Source organism: Eriocheir sinensis, chromosome 37 (assembly GCF_024679095.1).
Source record: "Eriocheir sinensis breed Jianghai 21 chromosome 37, ASM2467909v1, whole genome shotgun sequence".
Taxonomy (NCBI): domain Eukaryota; kingdom Metazoa; phylum Arthropoda; class Malacostraca; order Decapoda; family Varunidae; genus Eriocheir; species Eriocheir sinensis.
The window spans coordinates 1-15,000 of NC_066545.1; the positions used below are offsets into that span (position 1 = coordinate 1).

Consider the following 15,000-nt stretch of genomic DNA (forward strand, 5'->3'; position numbering starts at 1 on the left):
AAATGGGCATTGATTTTCATAAGATTTCCTTAAGTTTACATATTATAATTATTTAGTTTTTGTCTTAAATATATACATTTCATGATGGAATGTTATACCATTTTTCTATTCAGTAGCCAGAGAGTATCTACTATCTATTGATTGATCATAACTTTTATAGTAGTAGTGTATTTTTTTTATTTTGATAATCACACTCGTAAGTGAAATGTTCTTAGGTAAGTATTACTAATGAATTTGTTTTGTTTCCATTCCAAAAGAATCAATTTGGAAAGGCCAACAGCATATATTACTTCTCTTCGTAACTCTAAAACTTCACGAGCAAAACTTTATTAATATACGGTTGAAACTCTCTCTCTCTCTCTCTCTCTCTCTCTCTCTCTCTCTCTCTCTCTCTCTCTCTCTCTCTCTCTCTCTCTCTCTCTCTCTCTCTCTCTCTCTCTCTCTCTCTCTCTCTCTCTCTCATAAAGCATAGCATCAGACCCTGGCCCCTCTGCCCCTTAGTGGGCCCTGAGAAGAACGGCTTATCCTCTTCGTTTCTCATGACCCCGACACTTTTCTCTAACTAATACTTCCATTCGTGCCTTCAAGTTGGGAGTTTTACCTCTCTTATTCTTTCATCCGTATTCTGAAATCCTCTTTCTGCTTCACCTCGCATTCCCCCTCCCCCTCCTCTTCCTACTCTTCCTGCAGTATCTCTCTCTCTCTCTCTCTCTCTCTCTCTCTCTCTCTCTCTCTCTCTCTCTCTCTCTCTCTCTCTCTCTCTCTCTCTCTCTCTCTCTCTCTCTCTCTCTCTCTCTCTCTCTCTCTCTCTCTCTCTCTCTCACACACACACACACACACACACACACACACACACACACACACGCGCGCACGTATTATCATTATCATCATGATCACCATTTTCACCACCACCAACTTCTCTTCAATCGTGACCACAATGCGTCACCCGTTTACATTTCGAGATTTTTCACGATTGTTTCAGTTTCTCTAATTAATAATTCAGTAAAATTTTACCTTTCCCAACATTTTGAAATTTTTCGCTATTGTTTCCGTTTCTCTGAAGAACCATCAGTAAAATTTTACCTTCCCCAGCAATCTCTATTCACCTGCATCTTGACATGGAAGGAGTTGTAACTTGATTGTGGACTCGCTAATGATACACACCTAGTCGGGAAGGGTAAGGTCTCGTCTTCGAAGTTATTGTGAAAAAACGTATACTTCCTCGTTCTCAGCACTCACCCAGCCCGTACATGGAGGCCTGACACAAGTATTGGCGGGAGATCATGCACTGGGCGCTCTGCCTCACCACGATCAGCCCAAAACCGATGCAGCCCAGTGCGTAAGCAAACCCAAGGAACGTCTGCAGAAGGATGAGTGCAGAGTCCTCTAGCCCCTCCGTCTGTGCATCCAGTATCTGAATGATGGGTAAAAAATAAGATAAGAATATGAGTAATAAAGAGGCCATACAGGGTCCCTTCTAGAACAGTTTACCAGCATTTTCATGCGTCCATTACTTTCTCTGGTAAAAAAATGAAAAAAATACCTTCTACTGTATGTATATATGTAAAATCAATGACCTCTCGAACTAAAACTGATTACTCTTTTTTTTCTCGAATCTAAAGTATTATACATGGGAGCAACATTTTTATCAAGAACATTTTTAACAAATATTTTTGTATAGCCTCCTTGACAGTAAAACACACACACACACACACACACACACACACACACACACACACACACACAAACTAGTATAAGGTTACAGCACTCGGCTCACAGCCGAGAGGATCCGGGTTCCATTCTGAAGCTCATTGGAGGCGGATGGGTAGTCTCCGTGCATCACTGTCCACCCAGCAGTGAATGGGTACTGGACAACAGTCGGGTGTTGCGTCCAGTCTCTCTGGTTAGTGTTGGACAAGATGTGAAACCCTATGGTCAGACACAAATCTTAAGTCCGTTTGGGTGGGGCCTAAGCCTTTCCACAGTGCTGCCGCCTCACCTTACAAGGATGTGGTCCATCTTTTTTTTCATTTTCTTTTTTTTTACAGCTAAGGAAACAGTTCAAGGGCATAAAAAAAAAATTAAAAAAAGGCCCGCTACTCACTGCTCCCGAACAGAGGTCAAAGGAGTGTCCAAAACGAGAGGTCAATTTCGGGAGAAGTGTCCTGATACCCTCCTCTTGAAAGAGTTCAAGTCGTAGGCAGGAGGAAATACAGATGAATGAAGATTGTTTCAGAGTTTACCAGCGTGAGGGATGAAGGAGTGAAGATGCTGGCTGACTCTTGCATAAGGGGTTTGGACAGTATAGGGATGAGCATGAGTAGAAAGTTGTGTGCAGCGGGGCCGCGGAGGGAGGGGAGGCATGCAGTTAGCAAGTTCAGAAAAGCAGTCAGCATGAAAATATCGATAGAAGATAGAAAGAGAGGCAACATGGCGGCGGATTTTGAGAGGTAAAAGACTATCAGTATGAGGAGGAGAGCTGATGAGACGAAGAGCTTTTGACTCCACTCTGTCAAGGAGAGCTGTGTGAGTGGACCCCGCCCACACATGAGATGCATACTCCATACGAGGGCGGACAAGGCCCCTGTAAATGGATAGCAACTGTGCGGGGGAGAAGAACTGGCGGAGACGGTACAGAACGCCCAGCCTAGAGGAAGCTGATTTAGTAAGAGATGATATATGAAGTTTCCAGTTGAGATTTTGAGTTAAGGATAGACCGAGGATGTTTTGTGTTGAGGAAGGTGATAGCTGAGTGTTGTCAAAGAATAGTGGATAGTTGTTTGGAAGATTGTGTCGAGTAGATAGGTGGAGAAGCTGTGTTTTTGAGGCGTTGAAGGACACCAGGTTCCTCTTGCCCCATTCGGAAATAATAGTAAGGTCTGAGGCTAAGCGTTCTGTTGCCTCCAACCTTGAATCGTTAAGTTCCTGTATGGTGGGTCTTCTATTAAAAGAAGTTGAGTAATGCAGAGTGGAGTCATAGGCGTAAGAATGGATAGGACAGTTCGTTTTGGAAAGAAGATCATCAATGAACAACAGAAAGAGAGTGGGAGATAGGACAGAACCCTGTGGGACACCACTGTTAATAGGTTTAGGGGAAGAACAGTGACCGTCTACCACAACAGAAATAGAACGGTGAGAAAGGAAACTGGAGATAAAGATACAGAGAGAAGGATATAAACCATAGGAGGGTAGTTTGGAAAGCAAAGATTTGTGCCAGACCCTATCAAAAGCTTTTGATATGTCCAGCGCAATAGCAAAGGTTTCGCCGAAACGGCTAAGAGAGGATGACCAAGAGTCAGTTAGGAAGGCAAGGAGATCACCAGTAGAACGCCCCTTGCAGAACCCATACTGGCGATCAGATAAAAGGTCAGAGGTGGAAAGGTGCTTTTGAATCTTCCGGTTAAGGATTGATTCAAAAGCTTTAGATAGACAAGAAAGTAAAGCTATAGGACGGTAGTTTGAGGGATTGGAACGGTCACCCTTCTTAGGCACATGCTGTATGAAGGCATACTTCCAGCAGGAAGGCAAGGTAGATGTTGACAGGCAGAGGCGAAAGAGTTTGACCAGGCAGGGTGACAGCACGGAGGCACAGTTTCTAAGGGCAATAGGAGGCACTCCATCAGGTCCATAAGCCTTCTGAGGATTGAGGCCGGAGAGGGCATAGAAAACATCATTTTGAAGAATCTTTATAACAGGCATAAAGGAGTCAGAGGGGGGATGAGTAGGAGGAATATGCCCAGAATCGTCCAGAGTGGAGTTTTTAGAAAAAGTTTGAGAGAAGAGTTCAGCCTTAGAGATAGATGAGACGGCAGTGTTGCCGTCAGGACTGAGGAGTGGAGGGAAAGATGAAGAAGTGAAGTTGGAGGAGATGTTTTTGGCTAGATGCCAGAAGTCACGGGAAGAGTTAGAGGAAGCAAGGTTTTGGCATTTTCTATTAATGAAAAAAGTTTTTAGTTAGTCGGAGAATAGATTTGGCACGATTCCGGGCAGAAATGTAAAGTTCGTAGTTAGCATTAGTTTGAAGGCTCTGGTACCTTTTGTGAGCTGCCTCTCTATGATTGATAGCACGAGAACAAGCGTGATTAAACCAAGGGTTTTTAGCGTGAGGAGTAGAGAAAGTACGTGGAATGTATGCCTCCATTCCAGAGACAATCACCTCTGTGATGCGCTGAGCACACACAGAGGGGTCTCCATCCTGGAAGCAGTAATCATTCCACGGGAAATCGGAAAAGTACATCCTCAGGTCGTCCCACCGAGCTGAAGCAAAATACCAGAAGCATCTCCTCTTCGGCGGGTCCAGAGGGTGTACAGGAGCGATAGGACAGCTACACCTCACCCACCGTGAGTAGTGGGGAGATTCTGGAGCTGCCCTGTGTAGCCCACCCGGCCTCTTGCAGTTTCCCTATGTTCTTATGTTCTTATGTTCTTATGATACTGAAATACGATTGTGATCGGAGGAGCCCAACGGAGAGAACAGTTTGACAGAATAAGCAGAAGGGTTTGAGGTAAGGAAGAGGTCTAGAATGTTGGGCCTGTCTCCAAGACGGTCGGGAATACGTGTAGGGTGCTGGACCAACTGCTCTAGTTCGTTGAGGATAGCAAAGTTGTAGGCTTGATCACCAGGCTGGTCAGTGAAAGAGGATGAAAGCCAAAGCTGGTGGTGAACATTGAAATCTCCTAGGATGGAGATTTCAGCGAAGGGAGAGTGGGTCAAGATGTGCTCCACTTTAGAGTTCAAATTGTCAAAGAATTTTACATAATTAGTAGAGTTAGGTGAGAGGTAAACAGCACAGATGTATTTAGTAATAGAATGACAATGAAGTCTTAGCCAGATGGTGGAAAATTCTGAAGAATCTGGGTTGTGGGCACGAGAGCAAGTGATGTCGTTGCGCACGTAGGCGCAACATCCAGCTTTGGATTGAAATTTAGGATAGAGATAGTAGGAGGGAACAGAGTAGAGACTGCTGTCAGTAGCCTCAGAAACCTGCTTAGCTAACCCTCAGAAACCTCCTTAGCTAACCCTACAGAATTGCTATACCAATTCCAGCGATGCAGCTCTGGTATTTTTACCAGGACCGTATTATTCTCAAACTCCTGGATCTTGCAAAATTAAGGAGGAAAGAGGTGCTGGTGTTTCTGGTACCAGAATAATGGAGACCAACACGCAACTCATAGCCAACTCTGTCAGTGCCACGAGGAACATTGAAGCCACTAAAGACAATGAGTATGTCTCGAGGGAGGGACTGGTCTATACAGAGTCGAGTTTGGCGTACGACACCTCTCTAGTTTCAGACATATCAGTAGGGACAAGACATGAATCCCAGAAAGTGTTTCAGCCTCACTCCTATTATATGCTCATCAACCAGAGTAACCTCAAACACAAATGGCTGCAGTGGGCTGTAAATGCCTATATAGTTATCCCCTTAATACGGGCACCATTGCTCATGCTGGACCAATAGTGGTGTACTCCTCACTTCTGATCTCACCACTGTCAGGGCTCCTCGTCTCATAGAGTTCCACTTTATCCACCTTCTGAGCATATTCGATAGCTAAGGTAGTCGATGATCGTCTGAGAGGTTCAGGACGTTCCAGGAGCTCAGGAGCAGAGCCCTCCGGTCCCGGTGGGACTCCTCAGCTAAAACCGGATCAGGGTGGTCAAGGCTCACGCTGCGACCCTGACCTCTTTTCTTTTGTTTTAGGGTGGAGGTGAGTTTTGCGGAGAGGCTGCAGGCTCCTTCTCAACCATCCCAGATCAGGGGCTGGAGTGACTGCTAGTCGTGGACAGGGACACATGACTCCTGAGAGGTTAATATCTGGCCAAAAGAAATGTGGATATAGAAAAACGGATAGCTTCTTATCAGTTATGAGGTTTGATACAAAGAAGTGGATAGTTTGCAGTGGAATATTAATGATGGGAAAGACGGCTAGACAGATTACAATCAAATATGAAATCATAAAAAGAGAACTAAATAGTCTTTATTTAAACGAGGTCAGAATTTTTTTTTAGATAACCAGCTGTTGGGTCGAAGAGCGAAGAAAGATAATTAAGGGGGTTGGGATGAGATCTGAATGCCACGTAAAGGGGATTGGATGCCTCATTGTGATATTTTCAAAGATTAGACGGGCATCAACGGCTTTATTGTTTGCTTTCAAGGGGATTATGAAGGAATTAGAGGCCTTGGTAAGATGCCGTGGTGAGTGAAGGCAAGATTCGAAAGGATGAAGGGATGGGTTCAGGCGATATTACGAGAAAAGGAAAAACGATGAAGGAAGAGGGAAAGAAAAAGAGGAGAGGAAAGAAGAGGAAAGAGGAAAGGAGAACTCAGAGGAAAAGACAAGTTAGCAAAGGAGGAAGGAGGACAGGAGGCGGAAGAAAAGAGGAAAAGAGTATTACTACTACTACTACTACTACTACTACTACTACTACTACTGTTACTACTACTACTGTCCAAACCCCTTATGCAAGAGTTAACCAGCATCTTCACTCTTTCATCTGGAACAATCTTCCTTCATCTGTATTTCCTCCTGTCTACAACTTGAACTCTTTCAATAGGAGGGTATCAGGACACCTCTCCTCCCGAAATTGACCTTTCTTTCGGACACCTCTTTTGAATCTTTTTTGGGAGCAGCGAGTAGCGGGCTTTTTTATTATTGTTTTCTTTTTTTGTGCCCCGTTGTAAAAAAAAAAAATACTACTACTACTACTATTACTACTACTACTATTACTACATAAGAGATACCTCCACCCACGTTTATTTTCCCGATACATAATCATGGAGGGCTCCATAGCTTGGATATCATTAGCCCCAACTCTGTTCGCTAATGACTGTGGCATCCAACCATATTACTAATACTACTTAGCACTAAATCTATATATAACACCTTATCATCTATTGCGTCTAGATTTTCCTTTTCTTCCCCACTCATGTCACTCCCGACCCACCCTAATGTCACTCTCCACCACTGCGGCCTCATAGTCCATACTGGAGTTGTTGGTGGCTTTTAGGCCAGAGTGTCTGGTGCCCCTGAGACATAGGACGGCCGACCTGAGCAGGGAGAACGAGAGGCGACACCTCTTTCAGGCGACAACGTGGCTCCTTGGCTGATGCTTCTTTTCTGAGATCAGTTCCGCGAGTTGTGAGTTGAAGCATCGGGCCCTGGGCCCCATCCCGCCGGATGTCGTGAAGACGAGGGGGGTGAAGCTGCCCTGATCCACATGCTGGATTATTTCACCGTATGTCCTTGTCTTTTCCTGATCGTTCCTGTGGTGGGCGGCTTCCAGGGACAACTCACGGTAACAGGCAGCCATCGGGTCGAATATGCGGATGTCCATGAATGCCCTCAAAATCCGCGGGTACTTACATCAACCTGTGCCTCATGTGAAGTATTGGCCGTCCTGTATCTAAGGTGTTCGCCCTCCAGGGGGAGCAGTGCCGTCTTGGCATACCTTCCGAGCATGCTGGCTGTCAGATCCCTCACCTCATCGTGTCGAATACAGACGAAGCCTCCCTTCTTGCATGTCATGGTGTGAGTTACATCATTCGATGATCCACATGCACAGAGATCAGGCAGCCCCTAAATCGACCAGCCATATCTCAGAGCAACGGCGTCGACAAATTCTAGTTTGTTGAGGCTGAAGCCTTTTGCTCTGATTGGTAGCGACGTTAGCCAGTTAGAGGCGCCTGCCTCCTGTGCTGTGTAGATTTTTCTACACATTTATGTGGACAGGTTGTGTTTTAGACGGTCCAGCTCGTGTTTTTGGACCTGTTGTCTTCCTTCTGATATTCTTCTTTTGATATCTCTTATTTCACTTTGGTCTATTTTGTCCTCTGCCTCCTGAGTGATGATCATGTTGGTGAGGTTGATGGAGTTTTGGTTCTCCTTATCAGCCAGCTTCTCAGGGTTGGTGATCCCCTTTCGTCCCAGTCTTGGAGGAAGTGCTAGCATATCCCTCTCCTCCTCCCCAAAAGCATGAGATTTCACCAGCGCCGGCAAGAATATATTCTTGATGCCATTCTCCAGTGGTCGGAGGAGCGGACTGATGCCGAGGATAGTGCGCATCAGGAATGTCCACCGATGTTGGATGCCGGGGTGTACGCTGAATAGACGGCGTGTGGCTCAGTCTTGACAATGGTAGACAAAGCTTCAATTTCCTTCACCCATTCAGCTAATTTGTCTCCTACGTACTCCTTTTTATATACCTCTGTCCCGATGACTGCACCTAAGTGTCGTTGTTCGTTCTGTGTCACAATGACTCCACTTCCTCTAAAAGTTTCTGCGGCATGGTCATAAGGTTCAGGTTTGACAATAAGGACAGACTTGGTGGCATTAGGGATGTATTCTATCTCAGGGCCGGCGGCGTTCACAAAGTCCCACCACCCTTTTAAGTCTGAGATTTTCCAGCACCTGAGAGGTCATTCGCATAAGCCACCTGTTTCACCCGTGTTTTTGCGTACGCGATTATGTTTTGGAGGACTAATAGGCCCAGGGCGTACATAGCCATGGCTACTGGGTCACCTTGTGTTGTTCCCTCACTACTACTACTACTACTACAACTGCTACTACTACTACTACTACTACTACTACTACTACTACTACTACTACTACTACTACTACTACAACTACCACTGCTACTACTACTACAACTACTACTACTACTACTACTACTACTACTACTTCTACTACTACTACCACTACTATTACTGCTACTCCTACTACCGCTACTACTACTACTACTGATACTACTACTACTACTACTACTACTACTACTACTACTACTACTTTTTTTATATTACTACTACATAAATGATACCTCCACCCATGTTTATTTTCCAGACACATAATCATGGAGGGCTCCATAGCTTGGAGGTCATTAGCCCCAACTCTGTTCGCTAATGACTGTGGCATCCAACCATATCACTAATACTACCTGACACTAAATCACCTACCATCTATTACGTCTAGATCCCCCTTTCCTTCCCTACTCAAATCAATCCCGACCCACCATAATGTCACTCTCCACCACTGTGGCTTCATAGTCCATATTGGAGATGTTGGTGGCTTTTGGGCCAGAGTGTCTCGTGCCCCTGAGACAGGATGGCCGACCTGAGCAGGGAGAACGAGAGGCGACACCTCATCCAGGCGACAACGTGACTCCTTGGCTGATGCTTCTTTTCTGAGATTAGTTCCGCGAGGCGTGCGTAGAAGCATTGGGCCCTGGGACCAATCCCGCCGGATGTGGTGAAGACGAGGGGGGTGAAGCTGCCCTGATCCACATGTTGGATTCTTTCACCGTATGCCCTTGTCTTCTCCTGCTCGTTCCTGTGGTGGGCGGCTCGCAGGGGCAGCTCACGGTGACAGGCAGCCATCGGGTCGAATATGCGGATGTCCATGAACGCCCGCTGTCCGCGCACCCAGAATCCGCGGGCACTTACATCAACCCGTGCCTCCTGTGAGGTATTGGCTGTCCTGTACCGAAGGTGTTCGCCGTCCTGTGCTGTGTATATTTTTCTACCCATTTCTGTGGACAGGTGGTGTGTGAGACGGTCCAGCTCGTCTTTTTGGGCCTGTTGCCTTTCTTCTGAGATTTTTCTTTTAATATCTCTTATTTCTGTTTGGTCTATCTCGCCCTCTGCCTCCTGAGCGATGATCCTGTTGATGAGTGACCTGGTAAGGCTGATAGAGTTTTGGTTCTCCTTATCAGCCAGCTTCTCAGTGTTGGTGATCCCCATCCCACCCAGTCTTGGGGGAAGTGCTAGCATATCCCTCTCCTCCTCCCCCAAAGCATGAGATTTCACCAGCGCCGGCAAGAATACATTCATGACGGCATTTTCCAGTGGTCGGAGGAGTGGACTGATGCCGGGGATGGTGCGCATCAGGAACGTCCACCGATGTTGGATGCCGTGGGTGTACGCTGAATAGGCAGCGTGTGGCTCAGTCTTGGCAATGGCAGACAAAGCTTCTATTTCCTTCACCCATTCAGCTACTTTGTCTCCTACGTACTCCTTCTTATATACCTCTGTCCCGATCACTGCACCTAAGTGTCGTTGTCCGTCTTTTGTCACAATGACGCCACTTCCTCTAAAAGTTTCTGCGGCATGATCATAATGTTCAGGTTTGACAATAAGAACAGACTTGGTGGCGTTAGGGATGTATCCTATCTCAGGGCCGGCGGTGTTCAGTGTCCCACCATCCTTTTAAGTCTGAGATTTTACCAGCACCTGAGAGGTCATCCGCATGAGCCGCCTGTTTCATCCGTGTTTCTGCGTACGCGATTTCATTTTGGAGGACTGATAGGCCCAGGGCGTACATAGCCATGGCTATTGGGTCACATAGTGTTGTTCCCTCAGATGATTTTAACACTTTCACTTTTCCACTGTGGCTATTTATGTATAAGTCGGTCGGGTATGTATAGGTGTTTTCGACATACATAGCTAAGCTAGGGCACTTGGTTTTAATGTTGTGTATCATAGTCTTTCTATTTATTGTATTGAAGGCATTTTTGGCGTCAACAAGAAGCACTGCTTCGCACTCCACGTGGTCGAATATCTCCCGCATGGCATGGACTGCTGCTTCTCCTCCTGCCTGCTGCCCCGCACAAACTTGGAGGTTCCCTGCTGCCATTCTCACATCTTCTTTGACGACAGCCATGATGCATTTGCCTACGATGCGCCGCAGGACTTCTCCGACTCCTATAGGCCTGCATCCCGGCCTCTTGTCCAGGGGAATGAGGCGGCATGCCGTCATGGCGTCCACATAGTGGCAGCTGGAGGAGGCGAGTTTTCTTGCCAGTGCTGCAATGGTGTTGCGCAAGCCACCAGCTGCATTGCCAAAGTTGGCGCTGCTCAGCAAGCTTCGCCATCCCCGTGCATCAAGTCCTGAGGGCCCCGCGCTGCCACGAGTCTGGAGGGCCTTCTTCCACACCATCTCTCCTGTTATCCTTTCGTATATAACTGGATTCGGTGGTTGGTGACATCCTGCCAGTCTCAGTCCCTTCAGGTCACTCGATGGAGGATGTTTTTCCTTGAGTTGATTGATCGTGTCCCTGGTGAGTGGAAGCACACCCCGTGTGGAATTTTCTGACAAGGCTCGTGTTGCAGACGCAACATTGCCTTGTCGCATTTTGTCTGCAAACTTCCGGGCCCTGTCTTCTGTGGAGGTGTTGTTTTGTTGGGGTTCGGGGAGCCTCTCCTGTATGGCTCTGGCTTCTCCAAGGAGGGCATCTAACTCGTTAGTTTGCCACAAGGCAACTCGCCTTCTTAATGCCTCGATATTTTCGGCTTGTTTGGTTTTTGGGTGTGCTTTTTGGAGGAAGAGATGGGGGAGAGTGAATACAATTTTCAGGGATAGGGGCGCCAGTGGTGTGTTCTGGATGTAGTTATTTAACAGGGTGACAATTTCTTTGATGATAAATGTCGTGGCTCCACATCTGGGTGGTTCAAAAAGATTTCTTGCAGACCACCCAACAACTTCAAGGTATGTGTCATCCACCCACCTCGCTGCTTCCCCCTCCGCTAGCCCCTTCCAAGCAAAGATTCCCCCGACCTCCGCCGCGCCCTGTCCAGTCGAAGAGGAAGAGTGATGAGGGGGTGGTGGTAGTGGTGTTGGTAGTGGCAACATTGGAGGTGCAAATGGAAGGGGTGGTACCGGTTGAGAGGGATATGGAGGTGGCGGTTGTGCAGCAGCTCCCTCCGACACCCCCTCCCCCAGCTCACTCCTTCCCCGGCGGCCCTCATTGTCCCCGCGATGTTGCGCTTCATCGTTATCCTCCCTGCTCTGATCCCTGCCCAGGGGATTTTGGCACCTGTCGCTCTTCTTACAGTTCGTACATCGTCTTTTCTCCTTAACACATGCACAATTTATACATCTGTGATCTTCTTTTGTACAAACGCAGCATCTTCTTTGGTTTGGAGGGTCAGACATTTATAAAATTATAGATATTGATATTAATGACAACAGGAATATTGGTAGTACATGTAGTAATAATGACTGATTATTGATTACGATTGGAAGTAGTAGTGATATCTACAGTGGAATGACACTATTATTAATATTCCTATTAATTTAGCGATATTGATAGATATATAGAAAGGATTATAATTAATATAATAGACTGACACATTGTTCCCAAAGGGAGAGAGAGAGAGAGAGAGAGAGAGAGAGAGAGAGAGAGAGAGAGAGAGAGAGAGAGAGAGAGAGAGAGAGAGAGAGAGAGAGAGAGAGAGAGAGAGAGAGAGAGAGAGAGAGAGAGAGAGAGAGAGAGAGAGAGAGAGAGAGAGAGAGGAGAGAGAGAGAGAGAGAGAGAGAGAGAGGAGAGAGAGAGAGAGAGAGAGAGAGAGGAGAGAGAGAGAGAGAGAGAGAGAGAGAGAGAGAGAGAGAGAGAGAGAGAGAGAGAGAGAGAGAGAGAGAGAGAGAGAGAGAGAGAGAGAGAGAGTTGGGATGGAGATATTATCAGTGCGGTGTGGATAAATTTGTTAGTGTCAGCATGGCATCGAGGTTACAGAGGTTAGCGTAACCAAGGGGCGGTTGGTGCGGTGTGGGGAGCGAGGGGGCCGGGGGTAGGGGCGTATAGTGTGAAGAGAGGGTGGGTGGGGAAGAGACAGGAGAGGTCGGTGTGAAGGAGAGAGAGAGAGAGAGAGAGAGAGAGAGAGAGAGAGAGAGAGAGAGAGAGAGAGAGAGAGAGAGAGAGAGAGAGAGAGAGAGAGAGAGAGAGAGAGAGAGAGAGAGAGAGCTAGAGAGAGAGAGAGAGAGAGATAGAGAGAGAGAGAGAGAGAGAGAGAGAGAGAGAGAGAGAGAAGAGAGAGAGTTGTAATTGCATCAGAACATAAGTAAACAAAGTATTAAAATTATATTAATGACACTAATGTCGATAATAATGTAAGCAGTAGTTTTAATAGCAGTGATAGTATGAACACAAACAATATGAATAATAATAATAATGACAAGAATATTATAGTAATACTACTAATACTAGCAATACCATTACTACTACTACTACTACTACTACTTTTTTTTTTTTACTACTACTACAGGCCTCCATCTATAAGAGTTGCGTTGTGAGCGGTATATTCTCTCATATCCTTTCACAAAGCAATTCATTGGCCCCACCCCGCCAATGACTGTGGCCGACAACCATCTTTATTTAGTATTACAAACCTTACTAAACATATTATTCTTAAGCTAACAGAGCTTGTGGTTGATACGACTATCAACCACCGTCGCCTCAGAGTCCAGGTCGGCAATGCGGGTGGTTTTGGGTGCAGGTGACCTGGTTCCTCTCAGGCAGACCAAGGCTGACCTCAAGAGGGGGAAGGACAGCCTGCATCTCATCCAGGCGACCACACTGCTTCTTGGCTGCTGTTTCTTATCCGCCAGTGTTTCGGCGAGTCTTGCGTAGAAGCTCTGCGCCCTTGGTCCCAATCCTCCTGACGTCGTGAATGCTACCGGGGTGAAGGAGCCCTGGTCCACATTCTGTATTCTTTCTTCATATGCTCTGTTCTTCTCTTGTTCGTTTCTTCTGTGGGCTGCATCAAGGGTCAGGTCTCTGTGGCAATGGGCCATGGGATCAAAGATTCTTATGTCAAAATATGCCCTTTGTCCACGAGTCCAAAACCCTCTGGCGCTAACATCCAGTCGTGCTTCGTTCGAAATATTAGCGGTGCGTCTGGCGAGGTGTTCGCCTTGCAGAGGGAGCAGCATGGGTTCCACAGTCACGTCGTGGCAGACTTCTTTCAGCATCTGAGCTGTTATGTCTCTTACTTCATCATGTCTCATGCAGACGAAACCTCCTCTCTTGCATGTCATGGCATGATTTTGGTTGAAGGGTGAGCCACAGTTACACATGTTTGGGAGCCCATCCACTGGCTAGCCATACCTGAGGGCAAGGGCATCAGTGAATTCTTTTTTGTTTAAGTTGAAACCTTTTGCCCTGATCGGTAGTGTGGTTAGCCAGTTTGAAGCGCCCACTTCCTGTGCAATATCTGTCCTCCTCCTTGTGTCTTCTGGGAGCTCTCTCATTAGGTCACTCAGAGTGTCTCTGTTTTTCTTCTCTGTTTATGGAGATTTCATTCCTTAGTGACCTAATATCTTGAGGGTTGTCTTCTCCCCTTTCATTTTGGTTGATAATATATCCGGTCAAGGAGGCTGTGATTCGGATTGAGTTCCCGAATTCAGACTCAGCCAGATTTTGCGGGTTGGTGACGCCGAGCCCACCCATTCTTGGGGGCAACTCCAGCAACCTTCTCTCCTGGTCGCTGGGACATCTCCCATTTGCTATCGCCGGTATGAAGGTGTTTCTGATAGCATCTTCCAGAGGTTTTAGTAACGGAGCAACATCAGGAACTGTCCTCATGAGGTAGTTCCATTTATGCTTGACACCGTACGTAAATGCTGCGTAGGCTGCCTGCGGTTCTGTTTTGGCGATCTCGCTCAACCTCTGCAGTTCGGACTCCCAGCGCTTTACAGCTGTTTTCACATATTCGGTTCTGTATTCAGCTGTTCCAATGACTGCCCCGAGGTGTGTTTCGCCATTCACTGACAGTTTCACGTTACTTCCCTGGAATGCTGTTTTGGCCCGATCGTATGCCTCTGGTTTTACAATCACCACAGACTTAGTGGCGTTAGGACGGTACCCTATTTTAGGGCCGTGTTCATTGACGAGGTCCCACCATTTCCCGAGGTCTGCAGACTTTCCTACACCGGTGAGGTCATCCGCATACGCCACCTGTTTGACGTTGGTGTTTTCATGGCGGATGATGTCCTGCAGCTTCATCATTCCCAGGGCAAACATTGCCATGGCCACTGGGTCCCCCTGGGTGGTGCCCTCTGAGGATTGTCTGGCCACCGGGTCTCCAAGTCGTTGGTCATTATGACTGCTGATGAACAGTCTGGCAGGTTCCTTGAATGTATTTTCAATATATTGGGCGAATATAGGGCACTTGATTTTGATGTTGTGCAGTGCTGTTTCCCTATTGGTGTTGTTGAACGCATTAATAACGTCCA

The 15,000-nt window shown here is 46.8% G+C and overlaps 1 protein-coding gene across 1 annotated transcript in view; it reads right to left on the minus strand.

Annotated features, from left to right (window-relative positions):
* Positions 1–1,239: 1,239 nt before the first annotated feature.
* Positions 1,240–15,000, minus strand: part of LOC127008431 (monocarboxylate transporter 12-like) — a gene marked incomplete at its 3' end in the record, with an annotated part of 43,110 nt that continues 29,349 nt past the window's right edge. Inside the window, exon 6 of the mRNA XM_050880581.1 lies at positions 1,240–1,414. Coding sequence (XP_050736538.1) covers positions 1,240–1,414 — 175 coding nt within the window. The remainder of the gene's footprint in view (positions 1,415–15,000) is intronic.